This window comes from Oncorhynchus kisutch, linkage group LG28 (genome assembly GCF_002021735.2).
Source record: "Oncorhynchus kisutch isolate 150728-3 linkage group LG28, Okis_V2, whole genome shotgun sequence".
Classification (NCBI taxonomy): Eukaryota; Metazoa; Chordata; class Actinopteri; order Salmoniformes; family Salmonidae; genus Oncorhynchus; species Oncorhynchus kisutch.
This window is the reverse complement of record NC_034201.2, coordinates 25,835,303-25,859,409: the sequence shown is the minus strand read 5'-3', so window position 1 is coordinate 25,859,409 and position 24,107 is coordinate 25,835,303. Positions and strand designations below refer to the sequence as shown.

The 24,107-nt window shown below is 43.2% G+C and overlaps 1 protein-coding gene across 4 annotated transcripts in view; it reads left to right on the top strand.

Annotated features, from left to right (window-relative positions):
* Positions 1-24,107, top strand: part of LOC109873239 (AP-2 complex subunit beta-like) — an 81,483-nt gene that overhangs the window by 22,631 nt on the left and 34,745 nt on the right. For 3 of the 4 annotated variants that reach the window (XR_004205931.1, XM_020464859.2, XM_020464861.2), the window contains 3 exons: positions 13,643-13,684; positions 14,230-14,376; positions 19,887-20,032. Coding sequence is in view for 3 of the 4 variants with exons in the window: in XM_020464859.2 (XP_020320448.1) it covers positions 13,643-13,684; positions 14,230-14,376; positions 19,887-20,032 (335 nt within the window). In the remaining variant the exon portion in view is untranslated. The remainder of the gene's footprint in view (positions 1-13,642; positions 13,685-14,229; positions 14,377-19,886; positions 20,033-24,107) is intronic. The other variant, XM_020464862.2, reaches the window with a different exon arrangement.

Genomic DNA, 24,107 nt, shown 5'->3' with positions numbered 1-24,107 from the left:
TAAGTGGGAGAACTTGCACAATTGGTGGCTGACTAAATACTTTTTTGCCCCACTGTAGGTGTACAGAGGCCCATTATCAGCAACTATCACTCTTGTGTTCCAATGGCACGTTGTGTTAGCTAATCCAAGTTCATTTTAAAAGGCTAATTGATCATTAGAAAACCCTTTTGCAATTATTTTAGCAATAGAACTGGCCTTCTTTAGACTAGTTGAGTATCTGGAGCATCAGCATTTGTGGGTTCGATTACAGGCTCTGTCAAGTTAGTTGATCATTAATAGACCGCCATTTTCAACCCTTGCCATAGACTTTCAAGCTGATTTAAGTCAGAACTACTCAGTAACATTCAATGTCATCTTGGTAAGCAACTACAGTGTATATTTGCCCTTGTCTTTTATGTTATTGTTCTGCTGAAAGGTGAATTCCTCTCCCAGTGTCTGTTGGAAAGCAGACTGAACCAGGTTTTCCTCTAGGATTTTGCCTGTGCTTAGCTTTATTCCATTTATTTTTATCCTAAAAACACTCCCTAGTCCTTGCCGATGACAAGCAAACCCATAACATGCAGCCACCACCATTCTTAGTACTTAGTGATGCGTTGTGTTGGATTTTCCCAGAACATAGCACTTTGTATTCAGGACAAAAGTGAATTCCTTTACTACTTTTTGCAGTATTACTTTAGTGCCTTATTGCAGACATAATGCATGTTTTTGAATATGTTTTTATTGTGTACAGGCTTACTACTTTTCACTCTGTCATTTATGTTCGTATTGTAGAGTAACTACAATGATGTTGCTCCACCCTAAGTTCTCCTATCACAATCATTAATCTAACTGTTTTAAAATTCCTCTCCAGCAAGTGATTTAGGAACGGCTGCTGTATCTTTGTAGTGACTGAATGTATTGATACACCATCCAAAGTGTAAAATTAATAACTACATCATGCTCAAAGAGTTAGGCACATTTTTACTTCTGAACGTATTTAGGCTTGCCATAACAAAAGATCAAAAAGCGTGAAGACTTCTGCCTGAAGCCCATGTTGGACCCCAAGTATGCTGGCAAGAGCATCCTGTCTGGTGCAGAGATCAACAAGGCCTATGGTGTTATCACTACTGTGTCTCGCCACCTTGGCCTGGATGAGGGCAAGGTTCTTGGTAGTCTGGCGAAATACACTTCCAAGCAAAGGCTTTGGGATGGAGATGCAATGTGGCAGTTGTGCCAACATATCTCATCAGCCACCTGGTGGAAGGGACTTTGTGGATCTGAGGCTCTTTCCCCTGTTGCCTCCATCATACTCCAAATCCCACCAACATCAGCCACCTCAGAGCACAACTGGTCCTTGTTTGGGAACACACACACCCAAGCACGCAACAGGCTGACTGACCACATACAAGGGTTGAAAAATTGGTGGCCATCCGGGCAAATATGAGGCTTTTTGAGCCTGATAACAAGCCATCCTCAACAAGGTTGGAAAGTGACAGTGAAGATGAGGCCTCAGAGTCTGATGTTAAAGAGGTGGACATTGAGGAGGTCCAGGGAGAAGACATTGAAGCCTGAGAGGAGGACAACCAAAGCTTTAGTTTCCAGACTATCATTTTCATATGTTGAAAATGTTTTTGGGAGATGCGATGGATCATTGGGGGATCATTCAATATTCCCTTTCTTTTGTTGTTCAGTGAAATCATCCCATGTGAAGCGTCCACTCATTTAATTAAAGTTCAATTCATAACTAAATTGTTTTTATTTCTATTGGATTTATTTAATAATTTGAAATTATATCTATTTATGATAAGGTGAAAGGTTTATTTTTATATTTCCATATATGGTAGATATATCCAATGCAGAAAACATCTACATTTAAATGGTATTCATATGAATTTGCATATATTTCCGTTAATTCACGTTAATTCCCATGGAAAGTTTTCACCTCTGAATATTCCCCCAAATGTGCAACATTTGTATTTGTCCAGTGGTATTGAAGTGTAGTCCAGTGGTATTGATACACTCAACTCAGACCATTTTATACATCCAAGTCAGGTTTGGGATTATGCAGCACCCTGCATAATGAATAATTTTGCACGCCCAATTTTTCAGTTTTTGATTTGTTAAAAAAGTTTGAAATATCCAATAAATGTCGTTCCACTTCATGATTGTGTCCCACTTGTTGTTGATTCTTCACAAAAAATACAGTTTTATATCTTTATGTTTGAAGCCTGAAATGTGGCAAAAGGTCGCAAAGTTCAAGGGGGCCGAATACTTTCACAAGGCACTGTATATACTTATGAGGAGATGTGAAACGTTGCCCATGCTACGGCAATGGGTCGTGCGCTGCATTCTGGGCGGTTCTGGGACAAGGAGTGCTCTCCATCAAGGAGTGAATGGGAGTCTATTGAGCAATAGCTCAAAAACCCAACATTAGCACGAATTTAGTCAACAAGAAGTACAACATTACACATTTTTCCAAGATGTCAAATCAAATCAAATTTTATTTGTCACATACACATGGTTAGCAGATGTTAATGCGAGTGTAGTGAAATGCTTGTGCTTCTAGTTCCGACAATGCAGTAATAACCAACAAGTAATCTAGCTAACAATTCCAAAACTACTACCTTATATACACAAGTGTAAGGGGATAAAGAATATGTACATAAAGATATATGAATGAGTGATGGTACAGAGCGGCATAGGCAAGATACAGTAGATGGTATTGAGTACAGTATATACATATGAGATGAGTATGTAAACAAAGTGGCATAGTTAAAGTGGCTAGTGATACATGTATTACATAAAGATGCAGTAGATGATATAGAGTACAGTATATACATATACATATGAGATGAATAATGTAGGGTATGTAACATTATATTAGGTAGCATTGTTTAAAGTGGCTAGTGATATATTTTACATCATTTCCCATCAATTCCCATTATTAAAGTGGCTGGAGTTGAGTCAGTGTGTTGGCAGCAGCCACTCAATGTTAGTGGTGGCTGTTTAACAGTCTGATGGCCTTGAGATAGAAGCTGTTTTTCAGTCTCTCGGTCCCAGCTTTTATGCACCTGTACTGACCTCGCCTTCTGGATGATAGCGGGGTGAACAGGCAGTGGCTCGGGTGGTTGTTGTCCTTGATGATCTTTATGGCCTTCCTGTGACATTGGGTGGTGTAGGTGTCCTGGAGGGCAGGTAGTTTGCCCCCGGTGATGCGTTGTGCAGACCTCACTACCCTCTGGAGAGCCTTACGGTTGTGGGCGGAGCAGTTGCCGTACCAGGCGGTGATACAGCCCAACAGGATGCTCTCGATTGTGCATCTGTGCATCTGTAGAAGTTTGTGAGTGCTTTTGGTGACAAGCCGAATTTCTTCAGCCTCCTGAGGTTGAAGAGGCGCTGCTGCGCCTTCTTCACGGTGCTGTCTGTGTGGGTGGGCCAATTCAGTTTGTCTGTGATGTGTGCGCCGAGGAACTTAAAACTTACTACCCTCTCCACTACTGTTCCATCGATTTGGATAGGCGGGTGTTCCCTCTGCTGTTTCCTGAAGTCCACAATCATCTCCTTAGTTTTGTTGACGTTGAGTGTGGAAGGGACTTTGTGGATCTGAGGCTCTTTCCCCTGTTGCCTCCATCATACTCCAAATCCCACCAACATCAGCCACCTCAGAGCACAACTGGTCCTTGTTTGGGAACACACACACCCAAGCACGCAACAGGCTGACTGACCACATACAAGGGTTGAAAAATTGGTGGCCATCCGGGCAAATATGAGGCTTTTTGAGCCTGATAACAAGCCATCCTCAACAAGGTTGGAAAGTGACAGTGAAGATGAGGCCTCAGAGTCTGATGTTAAAGAGGTGGACATTGAGGAGGTCCAGGGAGAAGACATTGAAGCCTGAGAGGAGGACAACCAAAGCTTTAGTTTCCAGACTATCATTTTCATATGTTGAAAATGTTTTTGGGAGATGCGATGGATCATTGGGGGATCATTCAATATTCCCTTTCTTTTGTTGTTCAGTGAAATCATCCCATGTGAAGCGTCCACTCATTTAATTAAAGTTCAATTCATAACTAAATTGTTTTTATTTCTATTGGATTTATTTAATAATTTGAAATTATATCTATTTATGATAAGGTGAAAGGTTTATTTTTATATTTCCATATATGGTAGATATATCCAATGCAGAAAACATCTACATTTAAATGGTATTCATATGAATTTGCATATATTTCCGTTAATTCACGTTAATTCCCATGGAAAGTTTTCACCTCTGAATATTCCCCCAAATGTGCAACATTTGTATTTGTCCAGTGGTATTGAAGTGTAGTCCAGTGGTATTGATACACTCAACTCAGACCATTTTATACATCCAAGTCAGGTTTGGGATTATGCAGCACCCTGCATAATGAATAATTTTGCACGCCCAATTTTTCAGTTTTTGATTTGTTAAAAAAGTTTGAAATATCCAATAAATGTCGTTCCACTTCATGATTGTGTCCCACTTGTTGTTGATTCTTCACAAAAAATACAGTTTTATATCTTTATGTTTGAAGCCTGAAATGTGGCAAAAGGTCGCAAAGTTCAAGGGGCCCGAATACTTTCACAAGGCACTGTATATACTTATGAGGAGATGTGAAACGTTGCCCATGCTACGGCAATGGGTCGTGCGCTGCATTCTGGGCGGTTCTGGGACAAGGAGTGCTCTCCATCAAGGAGTGAATGGGAGTCTATTGAGCAATAGCTCAAAAACCCAACATTAGCACGAATTTAGTCAACAAGAAGTACAACATTACACATTTTTCCAAGATGTCAAATCAAATCAAATTTTATTTGTCACATACACATGGTTAGCAGATGTTAATGCGAGTGTAGTGAAATGCTTGTGCTTCTAGTTCCGACAATGCAGTAATAACCAACAAGTAATCTAGCTAACAATTCCAAAACTACTACCTTATATACACAAGTGTAAGGGGATAAAGAATATGTACATAAAGATATATGAATGAGTGATGGTACAGAGCGGCATAGGCAAGATACAGTAGATGGTATTGAGTACAGTATATACATATGAGATGAGTATGTAAACAAAGTGGCATAGTTAAAGTGGCTAGTGATACATGTATTACATAAAGATGCAGTAGATGATATAGAGTACAGTATATACATATACATATGAGATGAATAATGTAGGGTATGTAACATTATATTAGGTAGCATTGTTTAAAGTGGCTAGTGATATATTTTACATCATTTCCCATCAATTCCCATTATTAAAGTGGCTGGAGTTGAGTCAGTGTGTTGGCAGCAGCCACTCAATGTTAGTGGTGGCTGTTTAACAGTCTGATGGCCTTGAGATAGAAGCTGTTTTTCAGTCTCTCGGTCCCAGCTTTTATGCACCTGTACTGACCTCGCCTTCTGGATGATAGCGGGGTGAACAGGCAGTGGCTCGGGTGGTTGTTGTCCTTGATGATCTTTATGGCCTTCCTGTGACATTGGGTGGTGTAGGTGTCCTGGAGGGCAGGTAGTTTGCCCCCGGTGATGCGTTGTGCAGACCTCACTACCCTCTGGAGAGCCTTACGGTTGTGGGCGGAGCAGTTGCCGTACCAGGCGGTGATACAGCCCAACAGGATGCTCTCGATTGTGCATCTGTGCATCTGTAGAAGTTTGTGAGTGCTTTTGGTGACAAGCCGAATTTCTTCAGCCTCCTGAGGTTGAAGAGGCGCTGCTGCGCCTTCTTCACGGTGCTGTCTGTGTGGGTGGGCCAATTCAGTTTGTCTGTGATGTGTGCGCCGAGGAACTTAAAACTTACTACCCTCTCCACTACTGTTCCATCGATTTGGATAGGCGGGTGTTCCCTCTGCTGTTTCCTGAAGTCCACAATCATCTCCTTAGTTTTGTTGACGTTGAGTGTGAGGTTATTTTCCTGACACCACACTCCGAGGGCCCTCACCTCCTCCCTGTAGGCCGTCTCGTCATTGTTGGTAATCAAGCCTACCACTGTTGTGTCGTCCGCAAACTTGATGATTGAGTTGGAGGCGTGCATGGCCACGCAGTCGTGGGTGAACAGGGAGTACAGGAGAGGGCTCAGAACACACCCTTGTGGGGCCCCAGTGTTGAGGATCAGCGGGGTGGAGATGTTGTTGCCTACCCTCACCACCTGGGGGCGGCCCGTCAGGAAGTCCAGTACCCAGTTGCACAGGGCGGGGTCGAGACCCAGGGTCTCGAGCTTGATGACGAGCTTGGAGGGCACTATGGTGTTAAATGCCGAGCTGTAGTCGATGAACAGCATTCTCACATAGGTATTCCTCTTGTCCAGATGGGTTAGGGCAGTGTGGTTGAGATTGCATCGTCTGTGGACCTATTTGGGCGGTAAGCAAATTGGAGTGGGTCTAGGGTGTCAGGTAGGGTGGAGGTGATATGGTCCTTGACTAGTCTCTCAAAGCACTTCATGATGACGGAAGTGAGTAGTCGTTTAGCTCAGTTACCTTAGCTTTCTTGGGAACAGGAACAATGGTGGCCCTCTTGAAGCATGTGGGAACAACAGACTGGGATAGGGATTGATTGAATATGTCCGTAAACACACCAGCCAGCTGGTCTGCGCATGCTCTGAGGGCGCGGCTGGGGATGCCGTCTGGGCCTGCAGCCTTGCGAGGGTTAACACGTTTAAATGTCTTACTCACCTCGGCTGCAGTGAAGGAGAGGCCGCATGTTTTGGTTGCAGGCCGTGTCAGTGGCACTGTATTGTCCTCAAAGCGGGCAAAAAAGTTATTTAGTCTGCCTGGGAGCAAGACATCCTGGTCCGTGACGGGGCTGGTTTTCTTTTTGTAATCCGTGATTGACTGTAGACCCTGCCACATAACTCTTGTGTCTGAGCCGTTGAATTGAGATTCTACTTTGTCTCTATACTGACGCTTAGCTTGTTTGATTGCCTTACGGAGGGAATAGCTACACTGTTTGTATTCGGTCATGTTTCCGGTCACATTGCCCTGATTAAAAGCAGTGGTTCGCGCTTTCAGGTTCACGCGAATGCAGCCATCAATCCACGGTTTCTGGTTTGGAAATGTTTTAATCGTTACTATGGGAACGACATCTTCAACGCACGTTCTAATGAACTCGCTCACCGAATCAGCGTATTCGTCAATGTTGTTGTTTGATGCAATACGAAACATATCCCAGTCCACGTGATGTAAGCAGTCTTGGAGTGTGGAGATGTGAGATAATTAACTTGCTATCTGTATTATCGTATAGCTTTGTAATCATGACATTACTTACTTTCGAGGGAAATAGGCACGTTTCTCTTCATAAACACTGACTTTGAGAAGGGATTGCATGACAATTAGCCTAGCAATCGTGTGACGCAGCATGGCAATGTGAATGCTTCTGGGTGGGGTGTTATACTTTTCTTCATTCATTCGATTCCTATCTCCTTTCTATAATATCTCTGGCAACGGCACCTAGCAATGCACCCTGGACTAAAGAGGCAGACAAATAGGAAAGTTTGCTAGACCCTCTGTTAAATCACACATTTCTCGGGGTAGGAGTTATCGCAAAAATATGATCAATGGCTCATTCGATAGAAGACATCCTCCCGAGTTATGACATCAGCCAGTATTGAAATCTGACATGTATGATAGACGTTTTCGCCATCTAAAAGTCATATTCCTATTAACTTCCAGTGTAGTGAGAGCGACTTTATCACGGTGCTACGTCATACCGGACGGATTTCTGCCTGCTTGAACGCCAATAACTCAGATACACATGAAAACATAACTTTTTTTTTCTCACCTTTATTTAGCAGGTAGGCCAGTTGAGAACAAGTTCTCATTTAAAACTCCGACCTGGCCAAGATGAAACAAAGCAGTGTGACAAAAACAATAACAGAGTTACACATTAACAACCGTACAGCCAATAACATAATATAAAAAAATCTATGTGCAGTGTGTGCAAATGTAGAAGAGTAGGGAGGTAAGGCAATAAATAGGCCATAGAGGCGAAATAATTACAGTTTAGTATTAACACTGGAGTGATAGATGTGCAGATGATGATGATGTGCAAGTAGAGATACTGGGGTGCAAAAGAGCAAGAGGATAAGTAACAATATGGGGATGAGGTAGTTGGGTGTGCTATTTACAGATTGGCTGTGTACAGGTACAGTGAGCTGCTCTGACAGCTGATGCTTAAAGTTAGTGAGGGAGATAGACCCCAGCTTCAGTGATTTTTGCAAAAGACTTATAGATGCCCTGGAGCCAGTGGGTTTGGCGACGAATATGTAGTGAGGGCCAGCCAACGAGAGCATACAGGTCACAGTGGTGGGTAGTATATGGGGCTTTGGTGACAAAACGGATGGCACTGTGATCGACTACATCCAGTTTGCTGAGTAGAGTGTTGGAGGCTATTTTTTAAATGACATCGCCGAAGTCGGATCGGTAAGATAGTCAGTTTTACAAGGGTATGTTTGGCAGCATGAGTGAAGGAGGCTTTGTTGTGAAATAGGAAGCCAATTCTAGATTTAATTTTGGATTGGAGTTCATGTGAGTCTGGAAAGAGAGTTTACAGTCTAACCAGACACCTAGGTATTTGTAGTTGTCCACATATTCTAAGTCAGAACCGTCCAGAGTAGTGATGCTAGTTGGGCGGGAGGGTGCGGGCATTAATCGGTTTAAGAGCATGCACTTAGTTTTACTAGCATTTTAAAGCAGTTGGAGGCCACGGAAGGAGTGTTGTATGGCATTGTTTGGAGGTTTGTTAACACAGTATCCAAAGAAGGGCCAGATGTATACAGAATGGTGTCGTATGCGTAGAGGTGGATAAGAGAATCACCAGCAGCAAGAGCGACATCATTGATATATACAGAGAAAAGATTCGGCCCGAGAATTGAACCCTGTGGCACCCCCATAGAGACTGCCAGAGGTCCGGACAACAGGCCCTCCGATATGACACATTGACCTCTATTAGAGAAGTAGTTGGTGAACCAGGCGAGGCAGTCATTTGAGAAGCCAAGGCTATTGAGTCTGCCGATAAGAATGTGGTGATTGACAGAGTCGAAAGCCTTGGCCAGGTCGATGAAGACGGCTGCACAGTACTGTCTTTTATCGATGGCGGTTATGATATTGTTTAGGACCTTGAGCGTGGCTGAGGTGCACCCATGACCAGCTCGGAAACCAGATTGCATAGCGGAGAAGGTAAGGTGGGATTCGAAATGGTCGGTGATCTGTTTGTTAATTTGGCTTTCCTATCCTCAGTGCAGTGGGCAGCTGGGAGGAGGTGCTCTTATTCTCCATGGACTTTACAGTGTCCCAAAACCTTTTGGAATTAGTGCTACAGGATGCAAATTTCTGATTGAAAAAGCTAGCCTTAGCTTTCCTAACTGACTGAGTATATTGGTTCCTGACTTCCCTGAAAAGTTACATATCGCGGGGGCTATTCGATGCTAATCCAGTACGCCACCGGATGTTTTTGTTCTGGTCAAGGACAGTCAAGTCTGGGTTGAACCATGGGCTATATATGTTCTTAGTTCAATTTTTTTTGAATGTGGCATTCTTATTTAAGATGGTGAGGAAAGCACTATTAAAGAGCAACCAGGCATCCTCTACTGACGGGATGAATTCAATATCCTTCCAGGATACCTGGGCCAGGTCGATTAGAAAGGCCTGTTCGCTGAAGTGTTTTACTGAGCATTTGACAGTGATAAGGGGTGGTCGTTTGACCGCGGACCCATTACGCACGCAGGCAATGAGGCAGTGATCGCTGAGATCCTGGTTGAAGACATCAGAGTTGTATTTAGAGGGCAGGTTGGTCAGGATGATATCTAAGAGGGTGCCCATGGTTACGGATTTAGGGTTCTACTTGGTAGGTTCCTTAATAATTTGTGTAAGATTGAGGTAATCTAGCTTAGATTTTAGGAAGGCCGGGTAGTCCCAATTTAGGTCACCTAACCATACGAACTCTGAAGACAGATGGGGGGTCAATAAATTCACATATGGTGTCCAGGGCACAGCTGGGGGCTGAAGGGGGGTCTATAACAAGCGGCAACTGTGAGATAGTTGTTTCTGGAAAGGTGTATTTTTAAAAGTAGAAGCTCGAATTGTTTGGGCACAGACTTGGATAGTATGACAGAACTGTGCAGGCTATCTCTGCAGTAGATTGCAACTCCGCCCCATTTGGCAGTTCTATCTTGTCGGAAAATGTTATAGTTAGGGATGGAAATTTCTGGATTTTTTGTGGCCTTCCTAAGCCAGGTTTCAGACACGGCTAGGACATTCGGGTTTGTGGGGTGTGCTAAAGCAGTGAATAAAACAAACTTAGGGAGGAGGCTTCTAATGTTATCATGGATGAAAACAAGGCTTTTACAGTTACCGAAGTCAACAAATGAGAGCGCCTGGGGAATGGGAGTAGTGCTGGGGGCTGCGGGGCCTGGATTAACCTCTACATCACCAGAGGAGGAGTAGGATAAGGGTACGGCCAAGAACTGGTCGTCTAGTGCGTTCGGAACAGAGAGTAAAAGGAGCAGATTTCTGGGCGTGGAAGAATATATTCAAGGCATAATGTACAGACAAGGGTATGGTAGGATGTGAGTACAGTGAAGGTAAACCCAGGCATTGAGTGACGATGAGAGAGGTTTTGTCTCTAGGCACCATTTAAGCCAGGTGCGGTCACTGCATGTGTGGGAGGTGGAACAAAATGGCTTGCTAAGGCATATTGAGCAGGGATGGAGGCTCTACAGTGAAATAAGACTATAATCACTAACCAAAATAGCAATAGAAAAGGCATATTGACATTAGGGAGAGGCATGTTTAGCCGAGTGATAATAGGGTCTAGTGAGTAGCTAGGCGAGCTGGAGACATGGTGAATCAGACAGCTAGTGGGCCGGGGCTAGCAGATGGGCATCCGGGGGACGTCGCAATGGAAGAGCCTGTTGAAACCCCCTTGGATGGTTATGTCGGCAGACCAGTCGTGATGGATCGGCGGGGCTCCGTGTCGGCAGTGAAGGGTCCAGGCCTATTCGCAAAAGAGGTATTGTAGCCCAATAATTGGCTGATAGGCCTCTTTGGCTGGCCGTGAGATGGGTCAAGCTCCAGGCTAGCTCCAGGCTAAATGGTGCTTGCTTTGGGACAGAGACGTTAGCCAGGAGTAGCCACTCGGATAGCAGCTAGCTAGCTGCGATGATCCGGTGTAGAGGTTCAGAGCTTGCAGTAGGAATTCGGAGATGTGGTAGAGAAAAAGCAGTCCTATATGCTCTGGGTTGATATCGCGCTGGGCAGACTGGCAGGAATTGACCGGGCTGAGGCTGGCTGAAGACCGCTAGCAGTGGCTAACTGACTACTAGCTTGTACCTGGTTAGCTGGCTAGCTTCTGATGGGGGTTCTGGTTCTAAAGTATAAAAAAATTGCAGATCCGTACCACATTGGGTGGGGCGGGTTGCAGGAGAGTATGTTCAGTCCGTTTATATTAAAAATATAAAGAATATATACGAAGAAAAATATATATACACGGGACAAGACAAAACAGATGTCCGACTGCTACGCCATCTTGGAAAAATATGACCTTGGGAATCGATAAAAAAATGAATTGATAGATCACTCAGAGATGCACAATAACAATATAACATTCAAAATGGGTGAACCTTTCTTTTAACTGCCGCATTTAAGGTTTTAATATAATCAAAACTCATTCATATTTTTGTGATTTAGTAGCAAACTGCTCTTATCCAGAGTGACAACAAGGTGGGTGAATAACTAATGGGTTGCAGATAAATCCAGTCTGCATTGAGTGGCACTACAGATGGTGTAGAAATTCAGTTGGTCTAAAAGAGTATCTCTAGTCTGAAGACGTGGGCTAGAATTTTAGCACTTTTGGGATCTCAACAAGGGAGGGAACAGGCTAGAACTGCGATTCGAACCAAGACATTTTTCACAAGATATTAAAACATGTTTTCCAGAGCCTGAAACTTCTCACCCCGGCATTATTTAAATTATTTGTTCTGTTTTATTTTTAGCATTCCTAAAAGGCCCTTGTATCGTCAGTATAAAACCTTGGCAGTAGTTCCTGACACTTGTCTCCCACTTCAATAGACTTCTCCAACTCTGTGACAAGCATTGTCTCTCGCCACTATGCAAAAACTGGTATTTCAACCCTGGGAGAATATCTGGAATATTCATATGATCAACAAAAAAAAAAATCTGTGTGAGGGTGAAGTGAGACAATATTGACTAGTGAGACAATCATGACTATTCTGCCAGTTCTCCTTCGCAGGTGTAGAAGTGATGTTCAATTCAGCCTTGTTGACGAAGACTCCCAGAGGTCCCTTAACATAACACTGTGAAAAGGCCACAGCAGACAGCCATTTTGTTCTGAGTGGTTCACCTTCAAAATCAACCACATCCTCAAGGAAGGCCTGAACACACAATGTACTTTTGTGCAAGCTCGCTAAACTAGGTATCTACTCAGTCTAGATTGTCAATTATTGAGTGTGAAATGTGGAAAAAAATGTTTGTCAAACCAAAGTATTGTCCACCTGTGGTACAATGTTGGCATCAAACATTAGGAGACAATTAATTTATTTCACTTCATTGTAATGATGGATGTGTTTGAAAGTGAGAAAGGATTGTATCCATTTAGATTCACCAACATCAAATATCCTCAAGTTGTCTTGAACGTTGCTTCTAATGATGCTTTTCTATCTGCCTTTTAACAGTCCAATACCAGAGTGTGATTTGTGCCTTGCTGAGTCTTCGGCTATAATTTTTTTAATGGTATTCCAGTCTCGCTATGCTGCTGTCAAGGTGACTTCACACTTCTCACAGTCAAAATGCATTTAACTAAAAGTGCCATGTCTCAAAGGAAGTTTTGTCCTGAATATCGCAATGGCTACCGTTACATACAGTGGGGTCTGGAATTATTGGATCCCTGGATAAAGATGAGCAAAAAACACTGTATAAAATAAATAATACAAGTACTGAGCTATATTGTATGCAAAACATGTTTTACAAATTATATTGAAAACGTGATACAATAATTTTGACCCCTATCTTTTTGGAGAAAATAAACACTACTTTCTCCGAGCAATTTTATTAGTATAAAATAATATAATTGTTTTTTAGCATACAATATAGGTCAGTATTTCTATTATTTATTTCATACTGTCTTTGTTGCTAATCTTTATCAAGGGATCCAATAATTCTGGAGCCTACTGTACATCATTACAGTTTTTCAACTAGCCATTTAGATGGATATTTTGCATCTTGAAATAATCTTTTGTGTAGACTTCATTGCTTGAATTGCTTTATCTTCCACATCCCTGTGAGAATTCAAAGCTAAAAGTAAACTGGATAGGTGAAAGAAGCCCAATACATTAAAGCTATTATACCTGCTTGCTTTTTGACTGTGAATTCTCAAAGATGCATAGCTAATGTATTTCACAATTAACTATTCTTCCATCTCACTGTTAATATTTCGGCAACGTTTTCTGGTCTTCTGACTGACTGATGCGCTTCCCTGAATGCGCCTTCCGCTTCCCTGAGAATTACAATCTTCATAATAACCTTTTGTCATATTCTAGGCAGTCTATGGGTTGCTATTGCTAAGTACCTCTCTTTCTCTCTCTCTGTCTTTGTCTATCTCTTGTGTTTGGATGCGGGTGCTGGATATGGGTCCTCTCCTGTAGCTCGGTGGAGACCTGGGAGGAGGTGTTGGGGGAAGTCCAGCAGTAAGTGAGCCCTTCCGTTTTTCCGTCCGCATACTGCATGCTCTTCGAAGTTATAACGGGATTCAAAACTTAACTGCCAAACACCTCAAAGCTAGACAAACTATTATTTTCCCAATCACACTCGCTTCACCTTTGACCTTGCTTGGCACTGATTCGGGGGGGGGGGGGGAGATAACGTATTCCAGTGGAGGATTACTCAAGTTGGGAAATCATAGGCTGAAATTCTGACAGAAGATACTTTCCACCTCAGCAAATCGGAGCATTGGAGAATGTATTTCTCAAGTCAGGATTGCAGCTATAGTGAATGTGCAAAATCAATTGACGATCAGAATCATTCTTTAAAAACGAATCAAGAAAAAAGGTGTCGATCACCATAAGTATTTGAAATGTACTCATTTGACAACGATGAGTTTGGAATTTATCGTCTTTTTATTCTTCAATTAGGTCGCTAGAGGACCATCGTCTCGCAGATAAGTTACATTTTGGAATCATAGTTGTGCTGATGTCCTATGTGCTTTTTGTGTCTGTGTGTGTATGTGACTTAGGTGGGACAGAACTTTATTCCCTCATCAGTTCCCAACACGTTCGCCCCATCGCCGACTCCTGCAGCGCTCAGCAGCGGCCTCAACGACCTGTTTGAGCTCTCCACAGGCATGGCCATCTCCACAGGAGGCTATGTTACCCCCAAATCTGTGAGTACCCACAACCCACAGCTAAACGCTTATGTTGATGTTCAATATTAATTTTAGCAAGAGCTAAATGATAATATAATTGCTATATTCTATTAATGTTAATGTTGTATGCTAATGTTAGTACTATGTTGGTATAAAGTAGACTTTCATTGCTAATATATTACACCAGCATGGGCAGAGAATAAAGCTCAGATAAAGCTAATTGAAATGCTAATGCTCACTCATTAGCACCTAGCAAGCAGAGAAATGCATACAGAACCTTGAGCCATGCAGCAAAGTCACTCTTCATGTAGGACAGTGCATAAATATAGTTATGACGTTGTTTGGCCGGGGCGAAAGGAGGGGGTGAGTTAAGTCCAACTTGGCATCAACAGGCTCCACCCAAGATTCCTGTTCAAAATGGGTCATTTATATATATCATACAGTTAAGTAATGTAGAAGAGGCTCACAATGTCCTCACTATGGTATGTGCACTGTTAATTGTTATGTATTGCAGCAGGACATAGCATCCTTCCCAAGGTATCCTTCTGTTTTATGCAGACCACCATAGTCCCTGTGCCCAACAATGTGAAGGTAACCTACCTAAATGACCACCGTCTCGTAGCACTCATGTCGGTAGCCATGAAGTGCTTTGAAAGGCTGGTAATGGCTCACATCAACACCATCATCCCGGAAATCCTAGACCCACTCCAATTCGCATACCGCTTCAACAAATCCACCGATAACGCAATCTCAATTGCACTCCACACTGCCCTTTCCCACCTGCAAAAAAAAAACACCTATGTGAGAATACTATTAATTGACGACAGCTCAGCGTTCAACACCATAGTGCCCACAAAGCTCATCTCTAAGCTAAGGACACTGGGACTAAACACCTCCCTCTGCAACTGGATCCTGGACTTCCTGACGGGCCGCCCCCAGGTGGTAAGTGTAGGCAGCAACACATCTGCCACGCTGATCCTCAACACAGGGGCCCCTCGGGTGCGTGCTTAGTCCCCTCCTGTACTCCCTGTTCACCGACGACTGCGTGGCCAAGCACGACTCCAACACCATCATTAAGTTTGCTGACAATACAACGGTGGTAGGCCTGATCACCAACAATGATGAGACAGCCTACAGGGAGGAGATCAGAGACCTGGCAGTGTGGTTCCAGGACAACAACCTCTCCCTCAATGTGAGCAAGACAAAGGAGATGATCGTGGACGACAGGAAAAGCAGGGCCGAACAGGCTCCCATTAACATTGACGATGCTGTAGTGGAGCGGGTCGAGAGTTTCAAGTTCCGTGGTGTCCACATCACCAACAAACTATCATGTTCCAAACACACCAAGAGAGTTGTGAAGAGGGCACAACAACACTTTTTCCCCCTCAGGAGATTTGGCATGGGTCCCCAGATACTCAAAAAGTTATACAGCTACACCATCGAGAGCATCCTGATCAGTTGCTTCACCGGGAAGTGCGTACGGCCCAATACATCACTGGGGCCAAACTTCCTGCCATCCAGGACCTACAGTTGAAGTCGGAAGTTTACATACACCTTAGCCAAATACATTTAAACTCAGTTTCACAATTCCTGACATTTAATACTAGGACAAATTCCCAGTCTTAGATCAGTTAGGATCACCACTTCATTTTAAAAATGTGAAATGTCATAATAATAGTAGAGAGAATTATTTATTTCAGCTTTTATTTCCTTCATCACATTCCCAGTGGGTCAGAAGTTTACATACACTCAATTAGTATTTGGTAGCATTGCCTTTAAATTGTTTAACTTGGGTCAAATGTTTTGGGCAGCCTTCCACAAGCTTCCCACAATAAGTTGGGTGAATTTTGGCCCAATACTCCTGACAAAGCTGGTGTAACTGAGTCAGGTTTGTAGGCCTCCTTGATCGTACACGCTTTTTCAGTTCTGCCCACACATTTTCTATAGGATTGAGGTCAGGGCTTTGTGTTGGCCACTCCAATACCTTGACTTGGTTGTCCTTAAGCCATTTTGCCACAACTTTGGGAGTATGCTTGGGGTCATTCTTCATTTGGAAGACCCATTTGCGACCAAGCTTTAACTTCCTGACTGATGTCTTGAGATGTTGCTTCAATATATCCACATAATTTTCCTACCTCATGATGCCATCTGTTTTGGGAAGTGCACCAGTCCCTCCTGCAGCAAAGCACCCCCACAATATGATGCTGCCACCCCTTGCTTCACGGTTGGGATGGTGTTCTTCGGCTTGCAAGCCTCCCCCTTTTTCCTCCAAACATAACGATGGTCTTTATGGCCATTTTTGTTTCATCAGACCAGAGGACATTTCTCCAAAAAGTCAGATCTTTGTTCCCATGTGCAGTTGCAAACCGTAGTCTGCCTTTCTTTTGGGCGATTTTGGAGCAGTGGATTCTTCCTTGCTGAGAAGCCTTTCAGGTTGTGTCGATATAGGACTCGTTTTACTGTGGATATAGATACAGTGGGGCAAAAAAGTATTTAGTCAGCCACCAATTGTGCAAGTTTTCCCACTTAAAAAGATGAGAGAGGCCTGTCATTTTCATCATAGGTACACTTCAACTATGACAGACAAAATGAGGAACAAAAATCCAGAAAATCACATTGTAGGATTTTTAATGAATTTATTTGCAAATTATGGTGGAAAATAAGTATTTGGTGACCTACAAACAAGCAAGATTTCTGGCTCTCACAGACCTGTAACTTCTTCTTTAAGAGGCTCCTCTGTCCTCCACTCGTTACCTGTATTAATGGCACCTGTTTGAACTTGTTATCGGTATAAAAGACACCTGCCCACAACCTCAAACAGTCACACTCCAAACTCCACTATGGCCAAGACCAAAGAGCTGTCAAAGGACACCAGAAACAAAATTGTAGACCTGCACCAGGCTGGGAGGACTGAATCTGCAATAGGTAAGCAGCTTGGTTTGAAGAAATCAACTGTGGGAGCAATTATTAGGAAATGGAAGACATACAAGACCACTGATAATCTCCCTGGATCTGGGGCTCCACGCAAGATCTCACCCTATGGGGTCAAAATGATCACAAGAACGGTGAGCAAAAATCCCAGAACCTCACGGGGGGACCTAGTGAATGACCTGCAGAGAGCTGGGACCAAAGTAACAAAGCCTACCATCAGTAACACACTACGCCGCCAGGGACTCAAATCCTGCAGTGCCAGACGTGTCCCCCTGCTTAAGCCAGTACATGTCCAGGCCCATCTGAAGTTTGCTAGAGAGCATTTGGATGATCCAGAAGAAGATTGGGAGATTGGGAGAATGTCATATGGTCAGATGAAACCAAAATATAACTTTTTGGTAAAAACTCAACTCGTCGTGTTTGGAGGACAAAGAATGCTGAGTTGTATCCAAAGAACACCATACCTACTGTGAAGCATGGGGGTGGAAACATCATGCTTGGGGCTGTTTTTCTGCAAAGGGACCAGGACGACTGATCCGTGTAAAGGAAAGAATGAATGGGGTCATGTTTCGTGAGATTTTGAGTGAAAACCTCCTTCCCATCAGCAAGGGCATTTGAAGATGAAACGTGGCTGGGTCTTTCAGCATGACAATGATCCCAAACACACCACCCGGGCAACAAAGGAGTGGCTTCTTTAGAAGCATTTTAAGGTCCTGGAGTGGCCTAGCCAGTCTCCAGATCTCAACCCCATAGAAAATCTTTGGAGGGAGTTGAAAGTCCGTGTTGCCCAGCAACAGCCCCAAAACATTACTGCTCTAGAGGAGATCTGCATGGAGGAATGGGCCAAAATACCAGCAACAGTGTGTGAAAACCTTGTTTAGACTTACAGAAAACGTTTGACCTCTGTCATTGCCAACAAAGGGTATATAACAAAATATTGAGAAACTTTTGTTATTGACCAAATACATATTTTCCACCATAATTTGCAAATCAATTCATTAAAAATCCTACAATGTGATTTTCTGGATTTTCTTTCTCATTTTGTCTATCATAGTTGAAGTGTACATATGATGAAAATTACAGGCCTCTCTCATCTTTTTAAGTGTGAGAACTTGCACAATTGATGGCTGACTAAATACTGTTTTGCCCCACTGTACCTTTGTACCTGTTTCCTCCAGAATCTTCACAAGGTCCTTTGCTGTTGTTCTGGGATTGATTTGCACTTTTGGCATCTCTAGGAGACCGAACGCATCTCCTTCCTGAGTGGTATGACGGCTGCATGGTCCCATGGTGTTTATACTTGCGTACTATTGTTTGTACATTTGAACGTGGTACCTTCAGGCGTTTGGAAATTGCTCCCAAGGATGAATCAGACTTGTGGAGGACTCTACAATTTTTTTGAGTTATTGGCTGATTTCTTTGGATTTTCCCATGATGTCAAGCAAAGAGGCACCGAGTTTGAAGGTAGGCCTTGAAATAGTGTATATATACTTCTGACCCACTGGAGTTGTGATACATTGAATTATAAGTGAAATAATCTCTCTGTAAACAATTGTTGAAAAAATGACTTGTGTCATGCACAAAGTAGATGTCCTAACTGACTTGCAAAAATTACAGTTTGTTAACAAGACATTTGTGGACTGGTTGAAAAACAAGTTTTTAAATGTATTTCAATAAATTCTCTTCTCCCCAATTTCGTGGTATCCAATTGTTAGTAGTTACTTTGTTTCTTCGCTACAACTCCCGTACGGGCTCGGGAGAGACGAAGGTCGAAAGCCATGCGTCCTCCGAAACACAACCCAACCAAGCCGCACTGCTTCTTTAACACAGCGCGCATCCAACCCGGAAGTGTCGGAGGAAACACTGTGCACCTGGCGACCTGGTTAGCGCGCACTGCGCCCGCCCCGCCACAGGAGTCGCTGGTGCACGATGTGACAAGGATATCCCTACCGGCCAAACCCTCCCAAACCCGGACCACGCTAGGACAATTGTGCGTCGCCCCATGGACCTCCCGGTCGCGGCCGGATGCGACAGAGCCTGGTCACGAACCCATAGTCTCTGGTGGCACAGCTATCACTGCAATGCAGTGTCCTAGACCACTGCCCCACTGGGAGGCCACTGCTGCTACTTGCTGTTCATTATCTATGTATAGTCACTTTACCCCTACCTATATGTACAAATGACCTCGACTAACTTGTACCTCCGCACATTGACTTGGTACCGGTAGCCCCTGTGTATATCCTCATTTATTGTTTTGTAATTTAGTTTGTTTTGTACCTTAGTTTTAGTAAATATTTTCTTAACTCTATTTCTAGAACTGCATTGTTGGTTAAGGGCTTGTAAGTAAGCATTTCACGGTAAGGTCTACCTGTTGTATTCGGCAAATGTGGCAAATAACATGTGATTTGATTTTAATTTATGCCCTCCATTCTCAATCTCCCTTTGTGTCCGACTCAATATAATGAAGGGGCAACATAGCACAGACACGTACACAGTAGTGAGTCATGTTGCCATTTTCAAATTACCCTGCTCCCAGGTATGGGTGAATAGTTTTGCACGTTCATATTTCTTTATGTAAGGTCTATCTCTTCTCCCAGGTATGGCTGCCTGCAGTGAAAGCTAAAGGACTGGAGATCTCAGGCACATTCTCCCGCCGACAGGGCCAAATGTACATGGACATGACCTTTACCAACAAGGCCTTGCAGCACATGACCGACTTCGCTATCCAGTTCAACAAGAACAGGTGAGAGAGGGGCGACTGATATCAAATCATAGATGCTTTCTCCTGCCATTGTGCCCTTAAACCCTTAAACTGCGCTGTCTGTGGCGGACTCTGTGTTCCAACTTCTCCGTGGGAGGGTGTGTACACGGTACACGTGTCTCAGGGACTTGGGATAAAGAAGCAAAACAATATCTCAGCTGTACTAGCAGTTAAGGTCTTCTGTGGCCTCACTGTAAAAATGGTTCTCTGCTTTTTGTTCACACCAACTTTGTATTTAGTTGCTCTAAGCTTACCGTGACTCTCCATTCACTATAACCATGGCCATTCACTATAACCATGGCCATTCACTAAACACATTGTTAATAGATCATAGGCTAGTTCTCAGTAACGATCCACTTAGTTAAGGGGTATAGCCGTTTATAGTCATATACTTCGCAAAAATAGTTAAATGGGTTTAAATGTTAGTCATAGTCCCTGGGCATACATGGAATGGTATGTTATGTGCACTCGTCTCCTGAAGTTGGTACAGTATGGGAGTATGTTGAATGATAACCAAACACGACCACTACTCTGAAAGGCATCGACTTGTCAAGAGCAGATTGTAAATGTAGCTCCATTCACCTGAAGCACTTATTAACCCTTTACACTTGTGGAAATTGGCCTATATGGATTTGGCCAAATTGAAAAGTTTCTAACAGAAGAATTCTAAAAAGCATACATGTGACCATGGTAGCAATTGAAAGAGAACACTGGCAATTATAGGGAAATTATTAGACCAAAGGTGAGGACACAACAATTCACTTGACAAGACTAAATCCAAATGTTACACTGTTGATTTAATGTGCATTTAGCATTTACTGTACTTTTTTCCAGCATTTTTCAATAACAAAACCTGAAAATACTCTGGATACATTCAGTAACATAAGAATATTAACAGAAATGTTGGAATAGGTGGAAGAAAAAACTATTACAAGGGTTTGTGTGAGAGGTCTAACTGGTGTGTCAAGTGGCCAGACACCTCTCCAAACTTGGCACTGTTCTTTTTAAAAATATTTTTATTATTTTCCAATAAAAATACATTTTAAAAAGACTGATACGAACATTGACATTCATTGTACTGTTGAATGGGATGGCAAATTTAGAGGACAAAACTTAACTCACACATACAAAAAATAAAACGACAGCATATAGTCATTACAAGCAGTGTAGTTAAGCCAAAAATAAATATTGAGTGGAGTACAGCACAGAGTAGCAGCAGATCGTCAACCCAGTTATGAAGCAGGACTAGACCATTTATCCAGTATCCGCTGCCATATTTTGTAAAACACTGGACTTCTATTGGAGGTATTGTATCAAATCTTTTTTATATGTATTACATTCCCTAAATCCCGTAACCACATTTCAAAGGTAGGTACAGTACAGTCTCCAATTTCCACAATTGCAATATGAGCCTTTTGGCTAATAGAGGGCAAAGAGAGACAGCCTTCCCTTCCTGGTTATTCCCTTCAACTGTACCAAACAGAGCGGTCAATGGGTCTGGGGCTTTAACTCTATCAAAGGCTTTAGATAAGTAATCAAAAATGAGAGCCCAGTAAGCATGTAACTTAGGACATGTCCAAAATAAGTGGGTCAACGTCCCCTCATCCTGCTTGAATCTCTCACACAGTTGTGAGGTGTCCGGGAATATTTATGCATTTTCACTTTTGAGTAATGTAACCTGTGAATCACATTAAACTGATCAAGGTTGTATCTGGCATTCACTGAACTGTGGTTTATATTCCTGAGAGCTTCTACCCAGTCCTCATCTGAGATTTCTGAACCAAGTTCCTGCTCCCAAGCCCTTTTAACAGTCTATAGATACCTCTATGTGGGCCTGTAGCACATCATAAAGTCTAGAGACCGAACCTTTTTAGTATTTTTTCTATTTTATTTTTATCTCACCTTTATTTAACCAGGTAGGCTAGTTGAGAACAAGTTCTCATTTGCAACCTGGCCAAGATAAACGCATAGCAGTGTGAACAGACAACAACACAGAGTTACACATAGAGTAAACAATAAACATAGTAGAAAAATAATAATAATCTATATACATTGTGTGCAAAAGGCATGAGGAGGTAGGCAATAAATAGGCCATAGGAGTGAATAATTACAATTTAGCAGATTAACACTGGAGTGATAAATGATCAGCTGAACATGTGCAGGTAGAGATACTGGTGTGCAAAAGAGCAGAAAAGTAAATCAAATAAAAACAGTATGGGGATGAGGTAGGTAAATTGGGTGGGCTATATACCGATGGACTATGTACAGCTGCAGCGATCGGTTAGCTGCTCAGATAGCAGATGTTTAAAGTTGGTGAGGGAAATAAAAGTCTCCAACTTCAGCGATTTTTGCAATTTGTTCCAGTCACAGCAGCAGAGAACTGGAAGGAAAGGTGGCCAAATGAGGTTTTGGCTTTAGGGATGATCAGTGAGATACACCTGCTGGAGCGCGTGCTACGGATGGGTGTTGCCATTGTGACCAGTGAACTGAGATAAGGCGGAGTTTTACCTAGCATAGACTTGTAGATTACCTGGAGCCAGTGGGTCTGGCGACGAATATGTAGCGAGGGCCAGCCGACTAGAGCATACAGGTCGCAGTGGTGGGTGATATAAGGTGCTTTAGTAACTAAACGGATGGCACTGTGATAAACTGCATCCAGTTTGCTGAGTAGAGTATTGGAAGCTATTTTGTAGATGACATCGTCGAGGATCGGTAGGATAGTCAGTTTTACAAGGGTTAGTTTGGCGGCGTGAGTGAAGGAGGCTTTGTTGCGAAATAGAAAGCCGACTCTAGATTTGATTTTGGATTGGAGATGAAGGAGTCTGGAAGGAGAGTGTTGTTGTCCCCAGTCTGAGGTCCTGAGCACTCTGGTGCAGGTTTTCATCAAGGATCTCTCTGTACATTGCTTACATGTGCCTTTTACTGAGAAGTGGCTTCCATCTAGCCACTCTATCATAAAGGCCTGATTGGTGGAGTACTTGCAAGATTCTCCCATCTCCACAGAGGAACTCTAGAGCTCTGTCAGAGTTACCATCCTGACCAAGGCAGTTCTCCCCCGATTTCTCAGTTTGGCCTGGCGGCAAGCTCTAAGAAGAGTCTTGGTGTTCTATATCGTGGAGCTCCGCCCCATAGGGGAGCTCTGCTCCTAGTGGTTTACCATGCTGCCTAGGCAGCGAGTAGCCTGAGAAAAAAATTATGCACACACCTGCAGCCAATGGGAGCACAGTTGTCCCTATAACAGGACTCTTCCCCTCACTCAGCCTCCCATTTTCCAAGCCTTGACGTTGTCCATTTATTTTTCATAAAATGAGCACACCGGTTTTCCAACCGAACCCAAATGCTCTTTTAAGAGCTCAGGGTCGCTACTCCGTTATGGCTGCTGAGGACTCACACCACCTATGTTTTGTGTGTCTAGGACCACAGCATGCTAGGAGTGGCCTCTCAGATCCCCCTCAATGCCCTAGCTGACTTCCCAGGGCTCATTTAGAACCAGGAACAGATATAGCCCTTGGTTCTCTCCAGACCTGACTGCCCTTAACCAACACAAAAACATCCCCGTGATATGCAACTTTTCAGGGAAGTTAGAAACCAATATACACAGGCAGTTAGAAAAGCCAAGGCTAGCTTTTTCAAGCAGAAATGTGCTTCCTGCAACACAAACTCAAAAAAGTTCTGGGACACTGTAAAGTCCATGGAAAATAAGAACACCTGCTCCCAGCTGCCCACTGTACTGAGGATAGGAAACTCTGTCACCACCATAAATCCACTATAATTGAGAATTTCAATAAGCATTTTTCTACGGCCATGCTTTCCACCTGGCTACCCCTACCCCGGTCAACAGCATTGTACCCCCCACAGCAACTCGCCCAAGCCTTACCCATTTCTCCTTCTCCCAAATCCAGTCAGCTGATGTTCTGAAAGAGCTGCAAAATCTGGACCCCTACATATCAGCCGGGCTAGACAATCTGGACCCTTTCTTTCTAAAATTATCTCCTGAAATTGTTGCAACTCCTATTACTAGCCTGTTTAACCTCTCTTTTGTGTCGTCTGAGATTCC